Source organism: Cupressus sempervirens, chromosome 7, assembly GCF_028749045.1.
Source record: "Cupressus sempervirens isolate cs-2001-9-10 chromosome 7, ASM2874904v1, whole genome shotgun sequence".
NCBI lineage: Eukaryota > Viridiplantae > Streptophyta > Pinopsida > Cupressales > Cupressaceae > Cupressus > Cupressus sempervirens.
The window spans coordinates 327,434,360-327,458,083 of NC_143124.1; the positions used below are offsets into that span (position 1 = coordinate 327,434,360).

General features: G+C 33.6%; 1 protein-coding gene across 1 annotated transcript; it reads right to left on the bottom strand.

Moving 5' to 3' along the window:
• Positions 1 to 3,869: 3,869 nt before the first annotated feature.
• On the bottom strand, positions 3,870 to 11,396 carry LOC149546752 (heat shock cognate 70 kDa protein-like). Its single transcript, XM_089794662.1, has 3 exons — positions 11,266 to 11,396; positions 6,134 to 6,216; positions 3,870 to 5,974 (listed from the first exon to the last, which is right to left on the bottom strand). The coding sequence occupies exon 3, from the start codon at positions 5,922 to 5,924 to the stop codon at positions 4,107 to 4,109; it is 1,818 nt and encodes a 605-aa protein (XP_089650788.1). The 5' UTR covers positions 5,925 to 5,974; positions 6,134 to 6,216; positions 11,266 to 11,396; the 3' UTR covers positions 3,870 to 4,106.
• Between the last annotated feature and the right edge of the window lie 12,328 nt (positions 11,397 to 23,724).

Consider the following 23,724-nt stretch of genomic DNA (forward strand, 5'->3'; position numbering starts at 1 on the left):
ATTCATCACTACCATGTTGATTAAATAGAGAGCAGTCAAATAACATCAAAGTGGGATTGGATATTTCTCTGTGTTTGCATGTGTTTCAAGTGAAATGCATTTTATTGCAAGTTTTATTTGAATCCCTCACTATTATTCATATCTATGTATCTAATTGAGCTATATCTTGTTGAGTTGTAAAAATAAATTATTCATAACTAGTGCATAGATAACCATGATAATGTCAAAAAAAATTCAAAAACATGTTGTCTCAGATGCACGCACTCTTGACCATCTTCACTCTCTTCTATCCCTGTACAAGTCTAGTGCACTCTGGCCTACAACGTCAACCTTGAGCGATGGTAGGGTTTTCTCGCCTCCTGTCAGCGCTCCTTCGATGGCTCTTCCAAGTGTTGTTGGGTCTCTTGCACCTTCAGGGGATAGGGCTGCCTCTTATGCCAACATGGTTGCCTTTGAAGTAGGTCTCCATGGTGTTGCTCATGCTGGTTTTGAGCCTCCTCATCCCCGTGAAGTTGTCCCTGTAAGTATCTCCAAACTTGTTAAGGTCCTTTTAGACAATGAAACTGTTGATGATATTCTCAATACGGCAAAGGAGTTCTCTTCCCTTGCTACTATCTTTCATTTTTGGGGTTTTTGGCCCTCTCTAGCTGATCTCCATGCTTGGATCTCCAAGCATTGGGAACCAATTTTAAAGCATGGTGTCCAGATATTTCCAAATGCTAGAGGATTTTGCATTGTAAAGTTTGCAAGTGCTAAGGACAGGAAGACCATTTTGTGTCATAACTATTTTTCATGGCAAGACAGATACCCACTTATGGCCAAACTGTGGCATATGGATTTTGATCCACTCACAGAATCCTTTAATAACGTTCCTATCTAGGTCTGACTTCCGAACCCCTTGATGCACCTCTGGATAGATTCTGTTTTGGAAACTATTAGGGACTCTATCGAAGATTTTTTATATGTAGACTCAGCCACTTCTAATGTTCTCCATTTGACATGTGCACGAATTCTTGTTGAGATGGATGTCTCAAAGGGCCTTCCAAAAGAGATTTGTTTGGACTCTTTGTGAGGCTCTTGGATCCAAATGTTGGATTATGAAGGTATCCTCTTCCGATGTAGAAAATGTCATAAGACAGGTCACATTGTTGCTCGTTGTGTTGTTGTGAAGACTAAACCAAGGCATCCACCTTCCTGGTGGTTTGGGGTCTCCTCTGAGCACTACACGATGCTTAAGCTCTCGGATGTGACCTTGAAAGTTTCCTTAGAGGCTGTGGATGATTCTAGCTCGCCCCAAGCTATTGACAACCCAAAGTTTGCGGTAGCTGAGGACGTCAAGTCCTCTCCCCCTACTGACAATTCAATGCCAACGGTTGCTGAGGAAGGCCGATCTTCAAGTCTGGCCCTTGGTCCATCTCCTACCCCTGCCCTTGTCTCAATTGATCTTCATGCCCCTATGGGAGGCCAACCCTCCATGGATTATCCTGGGGAGTTCGTTGTTGCTCTTGCTCCCCCTAGCTTCCACTCTTTAGTTTCTTTTGGGGATTGGATTGGTGAGGCAGCTAAGGTGCATGCTAGTTGGAGTATGATAAAAAGAAAAAAAACGAAGCCCTTTGCTCCTCCTTTAGAAATGAGTCTCCGGTCAAGCATAGGAATCTCTAAATCAAAGGGCATATCATGAACTTCCTTGTTGTGCCTTGTTTTTTGGAGGCAGCTCTTTCTTTCGGATTTTTGCTTCCTAATCGGTTATTTTGTTTTGGCTGGTGATGGGCTTTTCTATCACCACAGTTGCCCCTATTTGGGGGGTGATTCATTCCTCTTTGGTTTGTAGTACTTTTGTCTCTGAGCTTATTGAATATCTAAAGTTGTGTACAAGGTTTTAGGCACCCTTCAAAACCTGGTTTCCTTAATCAAAAACCATGATAATGTCAAAGAAGTTGAATGTATTAGTAATGTACATGCATACAAATTAGATAAAGGTAGATGGGTAGTCAAATAGAATTAGACAAACTAGAAAAAATAAGTTGAATTTACAGTAAAATGTACCATTTGTTATAATATAGACACATTGAAGAAATATTGTCTTTAAAATACTCCAATTAACTTCTACTAAGTCACTACTTATGACGCAAGCATAGAAAATTATCATAGTATTATTAAATTCATTTTAGAATCTAAATTAAATGTATTATTCAAATAAACTATAGTTTATAAGGTATTACATATAATTCTCCCAATATATCAATTAGATAATATCCACTATAATATTTTATATATCACATTTCCTTCAAAAAATGACTTTATTGCCTCGATCTCATCAATGGCAATGGCTCCTCCTAGTCTGATGCTTATGTGCACAAAAAGGAATCAATGGCTCTAGATACAACTGCTAATATCAATGTTGTGATAGTGGTTCCTCATGTTTTAGTGGGGCATTTGATACTCTTGAAATGCTTATGTGTTGGAGTTTCTTTTGTTGCTACTCTTCCTAGGTTAAAGTAAACTCCAACCCTAGTTATTTGTGTTTTAAGGGTTGTTACTACAATTAGGAAAAGGGTTTCCCACCCACTCCATTCAAAGTTTTATTTATATATATTTGCTACAAAACCTATTGCTAGTGTTCCTCCAAAAGTGATAGGACAACCCAATGCTCGTGTCAAAGTCTCACTCCTCATTGTGGGTGGCCCAGATGTGGTGGATAATGTTAAGTCATGTCAAAGTTGTGGGTTAGCATGTAGATTAACTAGTCTCCAGCCTAATCTCCTCAATCTACATCATTGAGTTCTTGACAACCATTAGTCTTTGGTAACATTAAGCTTTTCCCTTATGCAAAGAGGTTTTTTTATATTTATTTTCTTACTGTAAAGACCGTGATTTGGTGTTCCACAAGTTATAGGTTTTGAGGAATCTCTCTTTCAACCCCCTAGATAATCTCCTTCAACCTCCTCACTAAATCACTGATTGTGTTCTTTATATGGGTTCATCTCACCAATCTCCCACTTTATTTTTCGGACATTTCTTGCTTTTAGGCCATTGTAAACTCTATTGATCATTAATTTCTTGAAGATGGGGTGAGCGTATGAATTTGTTACATCACTTTACATTTGCTCACGTTTTTGTTACACAGATATCTCCATGGAGCTGTCAAGGAATGTTGTGTTCATGGTTGGCATATGGATGGAAATCAATTGTTGGATTATGAGGGCCTCCCCTTCTAGTGTTGAAAATGCTTCTCTACTAGATATCCAACTATAAATTGTTCTCTTTAGCATAGTAAAGGTGTTGTCATTTGGTTGAAGGATTCAACCTATGATCATTTGACCGTCTAAATTTCTGATTCTCTTTGAATTGACCTCATAGAATTTCTCAGTGCCTAATGATAAGGTTGAAGGCCCTATTGCAAATCAAGGGGATGGTTGTGCTATAAATCTGAGTCATATGAGTTCCTACTACAAATTTGGGTGATATATGTATTGCAATCCATGTGGATACCACTGCTACGAGTGCAGCCCCCTCTAGCCATGTGGATCATTCTTCACCTTCTGCCCTTGCTTTGCTCCAAACATCAACTGAAAATGTTGACTTCCTGAGTGCTCCAACCGCTAACAAAACTCCAAACAATGTTTCCCTAGTATCTCCCCCTTGTAGGGATCCTAACGAGAGGATTTCCTAGACAATTTTGTTTCAAACCCACTCTTCAAACTACATACGATGATCTGTGCTTTTAGCAACACTTATTATTTGTGTGTTTTTAACATGCCATTGATGACCTGTAAAAGTAAGAGCTCCACAATTAAACAACAATCAAACATGTTTGGATCAGAGTAGTATTAAGATAGTCTTCACAATTAAACATGCTTAGACTTGCATCCAAAAATTCCCAAATTTTATCGTTTTCAAAATAATTATTATAATATGTACACCTATGTGTGTCAGCATTTAGAAAATGCCACCTCTATAATTGTGTCGGACGAGACAAAGATGATCAAATTACTCACCATCTGCCAAGATAGGGTCCTTAGACATCAGGGCAACTGAGCTCTCTAATATGAATTAACCAGTTTTCCAATCTGTCAAAATGGTGAATTCCCAAAATATTTGGAAATTTAGAAAACATTGAGTTGCCGTTTCACCTTTCCCAGTTTCTTTTTGAATTCTTCAGTGTCTGCATCATGATTCTGTTCTATCCACGCGATTGTAGATTTTGTGACACTCTCAATTTTGCGTGCTTCTGCAACCTTTATAGTTCCTCCGAGGCTCTGCTCTCGTGCTCTATTCCTCCTCTCATACACAAAGTCTTCCAATGCATGTCTGGCTTGGTATTTGAGGGCAGCCTGTTCGTCTTCACCTCTGTATCTTTCTGCATCAAACTTCATTCTAGCAATTTCATCCTTACTCAGCCCACAATTGTCCCTTCTAATTATTATGCTCTTTTCAACTGCTACTCTGTTTTTGGCAGAGACCTTCAGTATCCCATTGGTATCTATTTCAAAACACACATCCAATAATTCCTTTCCCCGCAGGTCTGCTGGTATACCTGACAGATTGAATCTTCCTAGCAAATTGTTGTCTATAACATTAGTTCTTTCGCCTTCATAGACAGAAATTCCCACTACTGTTTGGTAGTCTGAAGAAGTGCGGAATCTCTCTACTTTCTTTATAGGGATATGGGTATTCCTGGGAATTATCACGCTCATGATACATCCAGTTACTGCAATGCCCAAGCTCAAAGGAGTGACATCTTTTAGAATTACTTCTGAACATTGCCCAGTCAACGCAGCAGCCTGTACAGCAGCTCCATAAGCCACGGCTTCATCTTGATTGATGCTTCTGCACAACTTCTTCTGTCCAAACAACTCCTCGATCAATTGTTGTAGCTTCGGAATCCGTGTGGAGCCCCCCACCAGCACAACTTCATCTATTTTGTTTGCTTCCATTTGTGCATCGGCTAAACACTGTTTCACACCACCAATGCATTTGTTGAAGAGATCTTTGTTAAGATCTTCAAACTTGGCTCTACTGATTTTGGAATGAAAATCGCTACTTCCACAAAGGCACTCAATCTCAACAGTTGTTTCTGTAGCTGCAGAAAGGCTTCTTTTGGCCTTTTCGCATGCTGTACGAAGTCTGCGAAGAGCTTTGGGGTTTCCGCCAATTTGCTTCTTATTCTTCCTCTCGAATTCCTTGACAAAATACTCAAGCAATCTAGTATCAAAATCCTCGCCACCCAAGTGAGTGTCTCCTCCAACTGCTCTTACTTCAAATGAACCCCTTCTGATGGTAATAACAGAAACATCAAATGTGCCTCCTCCAACATCAAAAACAAGGATGTCCTTACCTGCTTTGGAAGAGTATGTCTTAGTATCCAACCCATAAGCTATGGCTGCAGCATTTGGTTCATTCAGAAGTTGCAACACATTAATCCCGGCCACCTGAGCAGCATCCATTGTAGCTTGTCTCTGTGAATCGTTGAAGTAGGCAGGCACAGTGATTACAGCATTCTTTACTTCAGAATTAAGGAACGTTTTTGCAATCTCTTTCATCTTGAACAACACCATGGCTGAAATTTCTTGAGGTGCAAAAGTTTTAGACTCGCCTCTGTAAGTGACCCGTATCTCAGGCCTCCCATTACTTCCTTCAACAACAGAAAAAGGCCAATGGGAGATATCACTTTGTACTACAGTATCAGAAAACCTTCTTCCCATTATTCTTTTCACATCATATACTGTGTTCTGCAGATTGGATACAATTTGATTCTTGGCACCCTCACCCACTAGTCTCTCTGTTTCATTGAAGGCAACAATGGAGGGAGTGATTCTATTGCCTTGGTCATTTGTTATAATTTCAATTCTATCAAAACGCCAAACCCCTACACAGCTGTAGGTGGTGCCCAGATCAATGCCGACAGCTTTATCTCTTGCCATGCTTCTGCTTTGCAATACCAATTCACAGTTGAACTGTATGCATAATCCACCTTCAGTCAAGTAGTAAAGGTCATTAGTCACACTAGGGCGAGATTAGAATCTGTGGTGCAGTACAGGTTCAGGGAAAGGTGTTAAATACCTTATTCCATAACTCTAATAAATGTCATATGACAATTTCAAACCATCTCTAATGTTCTACAGCAGTTTACCTGGCAAATATCTTGTCTATAATTAAAGTTTCAGGAGCACACCATCAAATATGATGTCACATCATCACCTTTGTTGTTGAGGTCTACAAAAAGCCCACCAAAAAATGCTAGTCAATCAAGTATACATTAAGTCATGTTTTATTGGTGTGATGATGTAACATTATATGATTTGTTTCTTTTAATTTCTACAAATATATTTCAATCATTTATAAGTAATTATGGTCAACAATAGCAAGTTTAAAATCACAACTATTAATACTAAATTAAAATATTGAATATTAAATCCGTAAATACTATCACAGTTACAGTTATTATAATTAATAAGTATCTTCAACTACTAGATACTTTCTCCAATTACCGGATTATAATTATCCAATTAATCATCTATTATCTACTAAAACAATAGGGATAAATTGATTTCCAACAACAGAAATACCTGAACTGAATACACTGCTAACATACATGGAGAGCTAACTGTAATATCAACAAGTGTTCAGAAGACTAACTGTACATTTATTACCCAGCTGCAACTTTGTTATCATAAGGGATCGAGCAGCTGTGTTTAGCAAGAAACTGTTACCAATGTTGTTTTTACTTCGATTACAGTTTGTTGTATCATAATCTAAATAAAATAAATTGATAAGACATAAACAAATTGAATAAAAACAAATTATGTACACTAATGAATACAATAAAACATGATGGCTTAAAAAGTTTCAGTGCACTGCAGATTATAGGGACTTCAGCATAGTGAAGAATAATGGGAGGTACAGAAAACTGATTCCAAAATTGTTGTCGGAAGTAAAGTACGCAGCAGGTAAACAAGATCTGCTAAAACAAACGGAGATGAAACTAATGGACAGACCAGCCTCATGGTGTTGGATGAGTTTGGGGCCAATTATAACTCAATGGACAGAAAATCGAAGTCTTGTTTGGGTTGCTTCGTTTCTCAAGAATGAGGAGGGTCAGGGCAACTAAGTCTTCATCCATCTGTTGGGCCCACATTTGTTTTTCCTTCAATGGCTGGCAATTCCCTTATGCTGGAGGCTATTCGTTATGGTAATTGTGGGAAATTATTGGTGGCTGCTGACAATTACAAATTAGCCAGCTTCTGGAACATTCACAGCCAGAATTTCTCTACCTTAGCAGTCATAACTCCTACCTGATCCTGATCACTCTCATAATGATGTGGCCGTCTCCTGCTCTTTAATAGCATCTTTTCACACCCTATTATTGGTCTGAACCTTTCCTGACTGGTCATCCGTTATAAAATATAAGGCATATATGTATATGAGATGGGTGGGGAACAACAAAGGTAACAAGAAACAAGATGAGGTCATGAAAGTGACTTCAGTCACCCACCTACAGAAAAAGATTGTGGCAATCAGCATTAGGAAGTAAGTAAAATAATAATAAAATTATAAATCCTTTGTACGAGAAAGGACTGGGTAATCTTTAGGTGGTATAGTAATCGTTATCTGTTTTCATGTTGGACCCCAAAGAAGATCATAATGATAGTCATTATCTACAAAACAAAAGTGTCAAAAGAAATTGCATCCATATTTCAATTACCATGTTACTAGTAAATAAGCACTACAAGTGGCCGGTTATTGATAAATTTATGTTTCTAATACACATCAAAGTTTACAAATACAAATACAATGGAATGCTCCAACACTTCAAATATATTCTAATTAAGTACAAAGTATATTGTAATTATGTACAAACATGCACAGCTATTAGTGCATGATATGTTTTACAAACAACTTTCGTTTCTGTTTAGATTTTGAATGTCATTTGATTTGGTTGGGTGCTTCATGGGATAACAAACCATTGTCCCTTGATTGTGGAGGGATCTTTAACCATTAACACAAGGTATTTGAAAATTGTTTTATTTAAGCCCAGTCCTAACAGTTATGTATACATAGTGAGTGAAGCCACATACTAAACATGTTATATGCTATTATGTTTATTGATTGGGGGTGTAATGATTATTTTTTGGACACATGGTTGACAGCTACTAGCCTAGTAGTAGAGGTCTGGCCATTTTTTTACCACCTTGTGTTCGACAGTCTCTACAGAGATATTTGTGAATACCTGAAACTGCAACCTTCGCTATAAGCAGTTAGCTCCTGTACGGAGACGCACTGTAAAAATCGTTCAAATCCAACAATACCATTTAAGATCTACTTGTGTGCAAAGATAGGATGTAAGGGTACTTGATCCTTTCTCATAGTGGCTGTGTGAGGGAGCTGAAAACGTTTTTCATTTGATGATGGCCTGCGCAAGTTGCCCAGGCACTAGGAAAAGACAAATCTGAAATGCAGCCTATATGTGTGAAGCTCTAAATTGAACTCTAAATAACAGTTTTGCCTTTATTATTATTATATACTGATTTTGGCTGCTAGAATGAATCATAAGTTCTTAGTGCTGTTATTCTTCAATGAATTTTGCCATTAGAAGCTGCTGGGTTTGGTAACCTTTACCTGGGCTCCTTAGCCCACACTGCATCAATTTCTACCATGGTTTGCAGTCCTATGAAGAATAAAAGTCTTCAAGTGGAATTCTAACGAGTGTCAACCATGGTTTTAGGTCATATGTTGCAACTTATAGCAATGATAATACTTCCTTATAATTTTTCACTTATACAATTTTGAACCTTACCAATTTCCAAGGACCCTTTTTCTGACATTCAAACTGTATTCTCTATACCAATCTGCCATGTAATGGTCCCCACAATTCTTTCTCCATTGAAGAAATGAGTAGATGTCCCAGACCTCTGATTTCTTGACATAAGCCACAATGGCAAAATAACCATGTACATCATACCATGATATAGCCTGCTGCCACTTAATGGAAGAAAATGTTCTGTTATGACGTAATCTAAGATACCCAAAATTTAGTATAGCCTTCATAACATATTATGAGCTAGGATTTGATTAATCAATTTAATCAGCTAGGTTACTGTCCTTGATCCAATCAGTTGGCTCATTTGGTTCAACAGCTCCCAGAAACAAATTCACAGAGTTGCTCATGTCCTATATACATTTTACTTAAATTTTTTAGAGAAACCTTGTGGCATATTATCATCCGGGCCAGGGTTCGCAAGAAGCATTGCCACTTGGACCCAGCTTATTAATGTCTGGATACACTCAAGGTTACCTAGAACTTTGAATGCAGTCTAGGGAGTAATATTTAAATAATTCAACTTTTAAGCTATCGTTTAGAATCATACAATTCCTTTTCAAAAACAACTAAGCGTATTCAATCCAAATAATACTGTGTTTATATCTTCTATGCATGTAAACCAAGTTCAATATTTAAAATTAAAACGACTCTTTAATTAAAATAACCCTTCTAAGATACAACACACTAAAAAACTAAGAATTCCTCTGTCACCGACTTACAAGAGTTGATCCATGCTTAATACAAGGGTCCTTACTACAGATGGGGGAGATAGTGGACAACTGGCTTCCAACCTAGGACCAACAACGTAATCACCAGTCAGGGTCCATGGACTGTATCATTTTTATTATGAACTAACACACAAACTATCACACGTATTCATAAGACAACATTTACCATGATGATGAATTGCACCACAAGACCTTGTGACTTAGCTAGTAAGACTTGCCACTGGGTGTTTCTTAAGTAGCTTAAGTTCATAACCATGACCTCTAGACAGGGCTAAGCTCACCAACTGCAAGTGAGCAACTTAGCCACAAGCAAATGAAGGTTCAAAGTTCAAATCCACCTTTCACACTACACAGTCTCTAAAGGAAATCAATCCCATCTTTGTCAAAAATTAATCATTAAACCATGCAACCCTAATCATCCTTACACTTCAGTCAGACCGGGGTTCCAGAATTTTAAGATTTATTTTGAAAAGGGGAGTCCTGTGACGGACAAACCAAATATGATAAGATAAACTGAAATTTGTTTCTGAATAATAGCTTCCCCATTTTTAGAGCTACAGATTTGAGAGGGTGAAAATGGGATGCAGTAGAAATTACCCATCAGTTTTAAAAAAATTCTATGACATGTAATCGTCTGAAGTTTTAGATTTTTAGTAAAAATAAAATGTAGAGAAAATTGTATTCCTTTATTTACAGTTCTTTCTGTCAGCTTCCCTAAATTTCAAAATCTAAACTTCTAAACTGGAACTACCAAATTTAAAATATTCCTAATAAATATCAATAGCTCTTCGCAAAAATTTGTTGGGAAATCCCTTCAAGATCCCAGACTTACTAACAATAATCATGACTAATTGTTGTCACTACTTATGCTGCTTGAAACCCCAGCAGTCCCAAGAAACCCTCATACAAAAAGGTTGCAACTAAAAATACTCGGTTTCTTACATATCCAAGGGAGAACAAGAAGCCTTTAGTCATCACCCAATTTTATGGCTAACCCGAGAACCTAAAGTGTTAACAGTTGGTTCATACATCCACCCGTTTAGACAGTCTGTGGAACAGAATGTGAATTTACAGTGACGGCATCCAATATTCTTCCCGTAACCCTAGCAATGTGCTGCCGCAGCGCTATCTTCATTCTTAGATTCTTATCCTGACAAGATTGGCAGCGAAGAAGCCGACGAGGAGAATCCAGTTTGGCAACAAGCCAGATTATGTGGAAAAATCATGAGAGAGAACAAGATGAATATGAATGACAGAGAATTATATATTAAACAGACTGACATATAAATTGTCTGGGAGCCAGGTATAACAGATATATTAATTGGCACACAAACCCTAAAGCTCCATACATTCAAAACAACATCAAATGCATATAAGACATTCAAGTTGACACAGAAGTCCTAAAGCTTCAAGCATTCATACCAACATTATATGCATAAACTCAGTCACTGTGAAGCCATAACCACACAACCGACGAGCCTCGTTGATATAACAATTTTATGGTAATGAGAAATAACCAAACAAAACTATCGCAACATACCAGACAGTTTGAATGTCTGTAAAAAGAAGCCTCGGTAAGCTTTCAGATACAAAACAAACTCTATCCATTATCAAGAATACTATAGAAAAATATTTGACACCTTTTCTATTTCCCTAAACTACGACATTCATATTTTTGAGTTTCCCTCTCTTCAAACAACATAGTTAGAAACTTACCCGGAGCCCTTCTTTTAAGAGAAAGTAGGTCGCCGAGAGACCTTCCAATCCTCAGCTCAAAACAGTTCGAAAAATGGTTTCTTCCGCTCGAAGAACTAAAATCTTAGCAGATAATTTCATTTGTATATATTGGGACCCTGGGTGATAAAGTATGGCTCTGATACCACTGATAAAGGTACGGCTCTTCACTTCCTCCTCTTTCACACTTTGAAGCCTTCCAAGCTTTCTAAGCTTCCACTTCTCAAGCTTCTTCTTCTCGAGCTTCTACTTTTTGAGCTCTTTCTTGAACTTCTCCTTGAGCTTCCACTTCTCAAGCTACTCCTTAAGCTTCCACTTCTCAAACTACTCCTTGAGCTTCTACTCCTCAAGCTTCTCCTTGAGCTTGATTTAGAAATGCTCACATGCCTTGCTTAAATAGGCACTACCACCCCATGCATGACTTATCCACAACCTTCTAGAATTCCTCCACAACCTTCTACAACTTCCACAACCTTCTACAACTTCCAAAACTTTTTACAATATTCATAACTTTTTAGAATTCTTCCCACACACCTCGATAAATGGAATGACAACCATTTATTTTATTTTTTATTTTTATTATGCCACCTATGCACCTCGAAAAATAGAAATTTCTCCTTTTCCTTTCTTTTCTCCTTTTTTCCTTTTTTTTTATTATTTTTCCTCTAATTTTTATCACTTTCTCTCTCTTCTAGATTTTTTTTTTTTTTTTTTTCTTTTTTTCAATTTTTTTTTTCTTTTTTTTTTTCAATAATTTTCCCATGCAAGATGCTCCTGCATCACTGGGGTTTTCAACCCTTCAACATTTACTGCACGTCTACCAACCCTGCCAAAATGTCATTCAAGAAGAGCTCTCAAATCACTGGCTACTAATTTAGCTTGTGGAGGAAGTCACCCGGATGAGTGTTGGAAAACGCGAAAGAACATATTTATAGGTAGGCCATGCTAATGTCTATTAAGTTTTTACTTTTAATATTAATTAGCATTTGTACTAAAAAGATGTGTAATGACTATGGTTAAACTAGTGGCTTAGTTTTTATTAAGTGAAACTAATGTTTTTTTTTTAATGGAGGGTTCAAATGAGAAACCTCTTCAGTTCATAGCTAAGGACTCAAGGGCATCCACACCATCAAAGTCGAGGCCTAGCACTCAAGCAGACTTGATCTCTAGTGGGCTCTTTGTGAGCCATTCAACTTGTCCAGTAGACCAAGGGTCCATTGATGGGAAAGTTGTAATGAAAATTAATAGAAGAGTTCTAATGAAAACATTAGTTTTCTTTGAGGGACTAACAAGAGCTCTAATTGAAGTGAGTCCCTCCCTTATGTGAGAGTTACTAAGTAGATAAAATAGATAAAAGTCTTTATTTGTAATATATATTATTAAGAAATACTAAATATTTGATCCTCTTTATTGTAAGCTATTGCAATAAAAAAATAATTAATATATTAAATTAGTTTTAGTTATGAAAAAATTAGAAAACTATTTTTTTTATAAACCTAAATAGAAAATGAGCATGAAAATCCGTGACTAGGTGCAATTGCTTGGGAAAAATAAGTAAAAAAATAATCTACATAATTTCAAGTCCTCAAACATATCTATTTGCAACATGTTGCAAGTACTTCTCAATTTATAGATTTTGAAGCTACTTTTCTATTAGTTGTTTAAAAAAACAAATTGTTTATTGCAAAATGTTAAATAAAGATAACATAAAAAAATTATCGTCTACTACTATTATCCTTAACATATTCATTTGAGGCAATAGATTCAACAAATATTTTCTAGTTATTACTAATTGTGCAACATTTTAATATAAATATAGTATAAATCCGGTAAAAACTTATTGTTAATTTTTATAGTAGATATTGAAAATGGAGTACTATCTTGCAAGTATATTAGTATGGCCATGAAAACCTTGTCTAAAAATGGAGTTTGAGACTTCACAATCTTTGAGACAATGGATTGAATCATGAGCACATATGCAAATGTTGATTTTGAGAGCACAAAATGAAAGAACTATTAATGAGCATTCATTGATATTGATTGATTAATTAGATTATTTTTATATAATAATATTTGTTAATTATTACAAATTTGAAAGTTGTTTTCATTAATTTCATAATGTTGACATGTAGGAGATTAATAAATGAAAAATAATTATTTTCTTAAATATGTTTCAATATGATATATTCATCTTTAAATTATTTTATTTATTGTGATGGATAAAACAATTATTATTACTATATAAATTAATAAATTTAATAATATCAAAGTATTTTTAAAATAGCTTAAAAAATAACTATCTAAAAAACAATTCGTCCATCAAATAGATATTTTCTAATGACAAATTTACCAAAAATAAATCTAAAATTTTACTCGTTAAATATATACATTTTTTTTTTTTAATATTATATATTAATAAAGTTAATTAACAATCAAAACTTATTCTCATATGATTTTTAAAATTTATATTTTTAGAAATTGCTAAAAATTAATATTTTATTCCTCACAACAACTACAACTTTCTAATTTTTGCTATGTTTTATCTTATTTTCTCACCTCATCTTTGTATTTGTTTTCTTTCCCAGTTAACCCTGAAGTAGAGCAATCTTAGCACCTTTGGATTTTGGAGTTTTAATAATTGGTTTTTATCCTTTCCTACAAGGCATAGTTGTAATAGAGTTATCTAGAATGATTTAGAACTTTTAATTTTATAGTATAGTTGCATAAACTTTATCAATATGGTCATTGAGTTAGTTTTTACCATTTGTATTAGAGTCCAAATGTAATTTTTTTCACGGTATTTACTTACTTTAATTGGTAGATGTGAATTAGAAATTATTTCAATTCCAGGAGAATAAATTACTTCTCATCTTAAGTATGATTGACCTAAGGAACTATAGTTTTTTTTCCTTTTTGGTTTATGATTTTGAAAAGGAAACCATATTAACTACATTCTATGAGATGTCACATCTTTAATCTATATTGTAAAATAGATCTCATATTTGTATGTCTCTAATTGTACTTATCATAATCTCCATGAAATATTTTATAATCAAAATGTCATTTCTATTGTAAGGCCTCACCTTAAGCCATCATAACTCAACTAATACATTTGTATTGATACATTTATAATTAGAAATCTTGGATAAATTTTCACTATATTGATAATAATTCATATTGTTAATTATAGTGTAATGGTTTATATTGGGATAATTTTAGTGATGAGTATGGAATCAATTTGAATGCAAATGTTAAATGGATGATATCATGTATAGTTTGATCACGTTAGTATTGTATATGCACATTTTCTTAGAAATGGGAAAATGTTATTTATTGATTTAAAAATGGCTCATGTTTTGATTTAAATTAGAATTGATCTAGGATGTAAATATGTATGTGATTTTATTATCTTGGACTACTGAGATGTGTTTTGAGTGTGCAAGAAATAACCATGGTAAATCAGAGAATCAAGACTAAACCTTTTTATTAATCAAGAATGCCAAGGTTAGATCTAATGACGAGATCTTAACCTTGTTGTTTAGTATTTTATTTGTAAATGTAATGTTAATAGATGTTATTAGGGTAATTAGTTATTACGTGATTGGACATGACATGTGTAATTGTGATGTGTATATTTTGTGTAGTGTCACTTGACCCTTGTACATTGTGTATGTGGTAATGACATGTCCACTTAGGGTTTGGCATGTGCAATCTAACCAAGGATAAGATTTTAAACTAACCACTTGAATGACAAGCCACAAGTGGGGTCTAACCATGTGGAACCCGTAGGTTAACTTCAGGTGGACTTTTGAGGGGTTAAAAGTGACCGTAGGGGGTTGTTTAGGCCAAATTTAACTAACCTAATAGTAGTGCTATGGGTTGGGTGTTAGTTTTAGCTTATTTTACTATCCATACCTCACATATGGGCCACCTAAAGTGTTATTTTATATGTGAAAACCTAACCTATCAGGAGCACGCATAAACAATCAAACATTAGTTGTACATGGATATCAAAGATCTAAGTAAACCAAAATACAACTAATTCTACTTGGGTTTTAAAACTTAATGCAACTGAAAATAAAGAGTCCTCATGCAACTTTAGAGCAACTCAACAAGGGCCCCCACAAGAGGCCTTGTTGGTGTACTCAATAGTGAGGGATGTGGATGTGCTCTTCTCAAACACAACTATTGTATGAATCCCTTCAATGATGGAAGTATGAAAATGAGATATGAACCTATGCTAGATGAGTGAGGAATGCTTCAAGAGGAGGCTATGGAAGAAGCCATTCTTAAAACATTCTAAGAAATGGAGGTGAATTCAAGAAAGTAAACTAAATTATCAATGCAAGAAATGAAATCTAAAACAAGTACCAAAGAGTTAGTAACAATGCATGAAAATCTCTAAGAAGTTCTAAGCATAAACTAACATGATAACAATGCATATGGAGGAGATGAAGAATGCTTGAGACAAGGGCTCTATGTATAGGCTTGAGAGAGGCCTTGGGGAGGTGGCATCCACATAGGTGCCACAAGGGAGACACATGGGCTAAGGAAACAAGCCATGCAAAGTTCAACATAAGCCTTTTTTGTGATTGAGATGGCTCAAGGTGTGCTCACACATGTGTGAGCAACCTTGGAGAAAGGAAAGGGGGACAAGTGTGTAAGAGTGTACGAGGCTTTTTGGAGGAATTAATGAAAGTGGGGCTTTCTTGAATTATGAGTTGCTCACACATGTAAGCAACCACTTAGAGACTAAAAGGTTTTAGGAGGGTATTTAGGATAATAAAGTGGGATTAAAAGTGGGTAGGCTTAGAAGGATGAGAGTGATGGGTAGTAAGCTAGGTTTTAGGTGGGATTAGGATTAAATTGAATAGGATTAAATTTAATCATAGGGTTATAGAGTTTAATAAAGTGGGGAGAATTAAATAAATTGAAATTTATTTAAAAGGGGATTTATGGAGCATTATGCATTAAATAAATTTAACACATTAGAGGGGAAGTATTCAAATTAAATTTAAATACATTAGGGAATTGAACCTATTTAATTAAATAAATTTAATTAAATAAGTAGAAGAATATGAAAAATATAATTAATTATAATGTCAAGGAAAATATTAAATAAATTAATATAGTGTTTGGAACAATTTTAAGCATCTACATTTTACCCCTCTTTGATCTAATGTCGGAATGACATTATATCAAAGAAAAGAAAATAGAGGTTGCCCCAGAGAGGAGAGGAGTCCTAGGAGTTACGTCAAGGGAGGAGGGTGCCCCCTCGAGGAAATGGAGTGAAAGAGGAATATAGTTTGCCCCATTTTCTTGAAAATAGACACAAGAAGGAAAAGGGAAAGAAAAAGGCTTAAAAGAAGGCCTTGCATGACTTGTCAGTAAGATCAAAATGAAGTAGGGTGAATTTTTTAATGATTTAACTAGATAATGAATCTAAATACATCCTAACTACATGAATTCATGGGATTCAATTGTGTTCATATGGGAGAGCACACCCTAGTTTGATATTGCAAGAGGAGTTATGCATCAAATGCTATAGTAGCATAGATGACAAGATGTCTTTGTGTGGACTAAACTCTCAACAAAGTAGAGACTTTAGGACAATAGATGTTGTTTTTATAGTCATGATAGAACAAATGATGTATATACACACTAGACAGGTCTAGGTACACCTAGATTCTTGTTAGGGATCTTGGTAGAAATTGTGCTAACCTTTTTGTCCTAGTGAGTAGTGCATAGTCACAACTCTAAAACTGACATAGATGTGCTAAAGAATCACGAAAACAGATCATACCAAAAATCACACATGTAGTCAGTTGGAACCATTCAGGTGATACCAAGATATGGAAGATTGAGGCACACCATAAAAAGCTACTACTAACACACAAAGATGAAATCAACCAAAACAGATAGCATGACCAAGTAGTCATTCAGTCCACAATTCCTGCCAAGAACATTAGTTCGAGAGTGAAGGTTGTAGTGCCATGTGTAGGAAGGAGTCATCCTATGAAATTTTGTTTGTCTAAGTTGTTGTTGTGAGTGTTTGTTCGCAATGGATGTGAAAAGAACAAGTTTCTCAAATTGTTAAGTCTCAATGGTGATTTGTTTAAGTTTTGTTGTAGTCATTGTTGGGTAAGTGCACCAAGTTGTGATGCCAAAATGGGGGTATAAGTGGACACCTTTTTTTTGAAATCAGCAATTTTTGAACTTCAACAAGAATTTGAAGATAGTTACGCTCAAAATTTTAAGATATGACAAAAATAAAAGTAGAGAAGCACAAACCTATGTCACCTTTTATAAAGGAGAAGTGATATCAGAATTTAAAGTCTTCAACTTTAACGAAATAAAAGTGGCATTTGTGTTTAGAATTTGAAGATGATGTAAACTAATGAAATGTGTAAAATTTGATGAAGTTTATGTCTATAGTTTATGTCTATAATTTTTTTTTAAAAACTTGAGTGAAAATTTTATTTATTTTTGAATTTTCAAAGTGTATTTTTTAATTTTTTAAAAATACTAAAAATATAGAGTTTTTTTCCCATCAAAAAAATATATGTAAATGTTCATATTTTGATTTGATTTTGGAATATGTTAGAGTTAACATGTATACCTAGTGCACCGAAAAATAAAAATTGAAATTCGGATAATATTTTTGAAGTTATAATTGGTCAAAGTCAAAGTTATAAAAAATAGATAGTTTTTTTCTCCCGTCAAACTTTTTCCATCAAATCTATATATTTTTTAAAACAAATTACATATTCTTGAAGAAGACTCTCTCCTCTAGTGCACCATAAAAAAAATTTAATTTTTTAACATGATCTACTATTTTTTTCTTATTTTTGAATAGACATCTTCCTGAATCTTAAGATACCTACTTGTAATATTTTCAAATTATAACATATTATTCATAATAAAAACTTCAAAAAAATTATACAATCATAATCGTGACTCCGAGAACTACAAAAGTATATTTTTAGTTTTAAAAAATACTTCAATTTAGTAGGTCAAATTGGCCTTCAAAGTGAGATGTTTACAGAAGTTTTGATTTTTGCTTGTTTGGCTACCACATAGGCTGCCACATAGACTGTTTTGATCGTAACTGTTTCGGCCGAAACTGTTTCAGCCGAAACTGTTCCGGTCGAAATCCCTATCGACAGAATAAAACACTAGAGATTAATGTGACTATTTGATATAAAAAATATTGTTTTCCTTTTTTAAAAAATTAAATATATAGGGACAATGAAAATTGGAAGAAGATTTTCAAAAAATAATTAATTTTGAAGCAATTTTCAACAACTATTCAGCAGATTTAATCAATATTGCAAAGGATCGAATATTTTGAAGGTGTTTTTTTTCTCTTCTAATTATTTTTATTTTTATGTATTATATATTGAACAATTAATTGATATTTAGTGAAATCTTTTTTTTTTCTTTTTCTATAGATTGAAATATTCAATGGGTAGTAAAAGGAAAAGATCAAAGAAATATGATAGAAAAAGAGATGACAAAATGAAAGGCCATACAAAACATGCTCAAAACCAACCTACTGAAATTCCTGAACATGATGAGATTCATGAAGAAAATGAAAGTAATGAAGAGGAAGAAATTGGCAGTTCTATTGATAGAGACAAATTAGAAAGCATAAAAAATTTGATGGATTTGGATGAAGAACTACTTTTAAAGCAAATTCCATCTAAAGATATGATAAATGATAACACTATCAAAAAGCATTTTCAGAACCTGTGGGATGAATATTTCAAGGATAACAGTATATTTGGACAGGCACAATTATTTGTCAAGTTATTTAGGAGAAAAGATATGAGACCTGTTTTAGAGTTGTTGGGTCTTGATAATAAGAAAAGCCATGCCCGTAATATTAATAAGACAATAGTTGAAAATTTGCAAAATGCTTATAACAAAATTGACAACACAACTCGAGGAGGTGATTTGAGTAATGCACGCAGAGCATTGATGACTACTATATCTAGTAGAAAATTGACACATAGAAAATAGGTACGTGCAATTTCTGATGTACTACATATATCTAGAAGAACTGTCCAGAGATACATCAAGAGGAGAAATATGCTAGATGATAACATTGAGAATAACTGGGTGAATATTTGTAGAGTTCCTCAAAAAGAATGGATTTCTGAAGAAGTAAAAAGACAAGTTATTGAATTTTGGACCACACATTCTCGTGTTTCTTCCAATAGGTGTGATATTATACAAATTAAAGATCAAAAAACAGGGACCAAAATTGAACATCCAAAACATTTCATAGATATAACTCAAAGTGAACTTTTTGAAGCATTCAAACAAGAATTTTCAAATGTCAAAATATGTCAGAGAATGTTTGAGAGTTTACATCCTTCCTTTGTACGCATAAATAAGATGTGAGAAACTTCTTGTTGTAGAAATCATGTTGAATTTGGTCTACACTTACAATCATTTAAAAAAGTTATGGCAATACTTGATCCTAATTTGGTCATCTCTAGCAGTACAACACAATTTGTGAGGTCCATATTATGTGATAAATTAGAAGATTCAGATGAATTCAAAGTGCAATGCATCAAAAATCAGTGTGAAGATTGTGCAGATTTACAAAATTTTTCTAAAATTATGCAAGCTGAGAATATTAATGACTCCACACTAGTTTCATGGAAGAAATATGAATATGAGACATACCAAAATAATAGAGGGGATGAATCCAAAAAAATTGTATTGAAGGATAGTGAATTGCATTATGATGAGTTCATGGCCAAGTTCCGTCCATTGATATATCCACATATCCAACATTGTCATGGTGCACGATGGCAAGCTAAATAGTTTCGTGATTCCAAAAATTGTTTTCCACTTGGTTGTATACTTTCAGTTGTAGATTTTTCTGAGAATTATGCATTTGCACCTCATACAGAGCTCCAAAGCCAATATTATCATTCTGAACAAGTTGCAATATTTGTGCAAGTGACCTATAGACATGCACAATTCTAGGTGGATCAGATAGAAAGATTGGATGAAAATGAACACATCATCATCAAAGAGTTTCATTTCTATATTAGTGATGATAGAGTTCATGACAGGAGTTATGTGGCTCATTGTTTTTTCTCTAAAAATCTTAGAAATCGTGGAATAAATGTTTCAGAGCACTGGATTTGGTCTGATGGATGTGCAGGTTAGTATACACAAAATAGTTACACATTTATTTAACTTTATTTTAACTTATATTTATTTGGACATGTCTATTTCTATTTGATATATGTACATGGATAATTGTAGATACTTATCATGTTTCATATTCACAGGACAATTCAAATCTGCAAAAGCATTTAATTGGTTAGCAATGCAACATGCTAGAACCAATGTTAGGTTTTTATGGAATTTCTTTGAAAGTGGACACGGAAAAGGGGAGCATGATGGAGCAGGAGCATGTATAAAACATGCACTTTGACAACACGAACTTGTAGGTAAATATATGCATTTTTAAAATGTACATGTTTAATACTCTAATAGCATATATTTTAAATTTTATATATACATGCATATTGTATGTACATACAGGGAATAGGATAGAGAGTGCAAATCAAATTGTTGAATGGTGCAAAGTTCATTTTTCTACTCGAGATACTGAATACAATAAGTGTTACTTTTGGGAGGTGAAAGGTGAACTAAGTTATATTTATTTTTAATGTATTTTTCAAATCAAGTTGAGTTTTTAATTAAATATTTATTTTGAAATATGACAATTATTTTTTGTATTTGTAACAGATATAGATCGATCTAATCCTTACAATTGTCAAATGATTCCTAGAATTAGAAGTTTACATCAAGTGATGACTACAGGAAATCGTAAACCTCTAGTAATGAAAGTAAGAGAGAAAACATGTTTTTGTGATGACTGCATTAAGGACAGTGTAGTGAGTACATGTGAAAATATTGGGAATGGATATGTTTCACATTGGGATTTGAAGGAGATAGTTAGAAAGCCTCCTTTTGAAGATGTTGATATTGACATTGACATTCATGATCCTGTATATTCAGCTGATTATTAGCGCATTTCTGATTTAGTTATGGTAGGTTTGTGTGCATATATACATATATAAAAATTAATATACATGTATATTTGTTTTAATATTAATTTATATTTATCTTTTTATATACATGCAGGATATATTTTTGCAGTTCAAGGCTTACTAGATAATGCAAAAAATGTGGACTATTATCTTTTAAGATGCACAAAAGCAAAACACAAGTTGCTAGAAGGAACAATAGATGCTGATGAACAGTCATATCCAATTGGATCAGTTGTTATTGGAAGAACATATTATCAAAAAACAAGGGTAATTGGTAGTGGTATTGAATTTATTGAATACAAGCCTGGAGAAAAGGTTTTACACTACAGTAACCATGTTATAGCAACCAAATTACAATTTGAAGTAGTAAAAAGAAAAGGACGTCGTGGAAATTGCCTATTGAAGAACATGAAAAACTTCTAGAGATAATAAAAAGTAGAGAGGATCCTAACAATACATTGTTTGTGGAGCTCTAGTTTACCTATGTACTTATTGTGGAGCTCTAGTTGAGTTATGACTGTATAGCTCTTATAGTTTCATATTTAATATTGACAGGATATTTGTTTTATAAATTTTTGTACATTGGATCATTTATCTTGCATATGCAAAATTAGACATGTATTGTATTTTTATTTAAATTCGACATGGATATCTCATTTAAGACCAGGTCTCTTAGGACCTCCCCTTAAGACAACCCTTTTAGTATTTGTATGTATTTATATGTACATTGTTTATGTTTTCTTACATATGATTGTTAATGTTGTTATGTATTTATGTACATATAATCTTTATATGTTCTTATATGATACATTCTTTATATTTTTTATATAATCGTTATGTTCTTACATGTATATGTTATATGAACTATGTTAAATATTACATACATTATATTTTATTAATTATAGTTAATTAAGAATGTATGTCATTAAATAGAGTTAATTAAGTCATTAAATAGAGTTAATTATTAAGACATTAAATATAATTAGATTAAATATAGTTAGTTATAGTTAATTAGGCTAAATATAGTTAATTATAGTTAATTAAGGCATGTCATTAAATAGAGTTAATTAAGTCATTAAATAGAGTTAATTATTAAGACATTAAATATAATTAGATTAAATATAGTTAATAGGATTAAATATAGTTAGTTATAGTTAATTAGGTTAAATATAGTTAATACATGATCTACATTAAATATAATTAGACTAAATATAGTTAATTATACAGTTAATTAAGACATGTCATCAAATATATGTTATATTGTTATGTACATCGACCATTAAAATTATATACTTAATTACACTTAGATTAAGGCATTAAGATGAATAACTATACATATACATGTAAACATGAATATTGAAAATATGAATAACATATAGAAACATGTGCATAACACATACACAAGTTGCATAAAAGATGAAGACATCAAAAGATCAATAAAATAGACGTCTACATTAAAAGATCAATAACATACATATGCATATATCTAGAGAATATAATGTACCCATATCAAATGTATAAAAATAGATCATGTATCAAATGTTTGGAAATAACATATATAAAACATCAAAATCTCCATATAAACATGTATCTGGAAATAACATATAAAACATCATTTAGTATCCATGATATAAACATGTATCTAGAAATAACATATAAAACATCAAAGTGTCCATATAAACCATGTATCTGAAAATAACATATAAGACATCAAAGTGTCTGGATATAAAATGTATGCATATGGAAATAACATATAAAACATGAAACTGTCTATATAAATATGTATCTAGACATAACATGTGTGTAATAAAATAAAAGGCCACATATGATCTAATCAGCTACATCCCCCCTCCTGATCCTGGGCCTTGTCCCCAAAAGGGTCTATCAGTTGCATCTGAACCCTGTGTCAAATGATAACTTGAACCATTTATATATATATATATATATATATATATATTGTAATATACTTGGGACTCACAATGTGTAGGATCTGTAGGTGTCTGCAGATCAACAAAACGTAACATACTATCACTCAAACCCTATAACACATACACAAACACACACATATACATTAATTTAAACATATAGACATATTATTTACTATAATAAAAATAAATCTAAACATATAGAGATATTTACCGTAGCATTATGTAATGCTCTGCCGATCTAACTGATATCTGAATCATGTAATGAAAAAATAGTATTAGCATCCAAGTCAATAGTACGTCCCTGATCTGAAAGCATGGAAGTAAATAGACTAGGCTGTATGGTGCCACTGAGATCTTGAGTAGGGGGGGTGATGTAGGGTCCTCAGTAGCTGGGGCCGGTGTTGTAGCTTGGGCCTGTGTAGCAGTAGGAGTAG

Bases quoted from the DNA above. Each gene is read 5' to 3' on its own strand.
- LOC149546752 (XM_089794662.1), bottom strand. From the start codon at position 5,924: ATGGCAAGAGATAAAGCTGTCGGCATTGATCTGGGCACCACCTACAGC.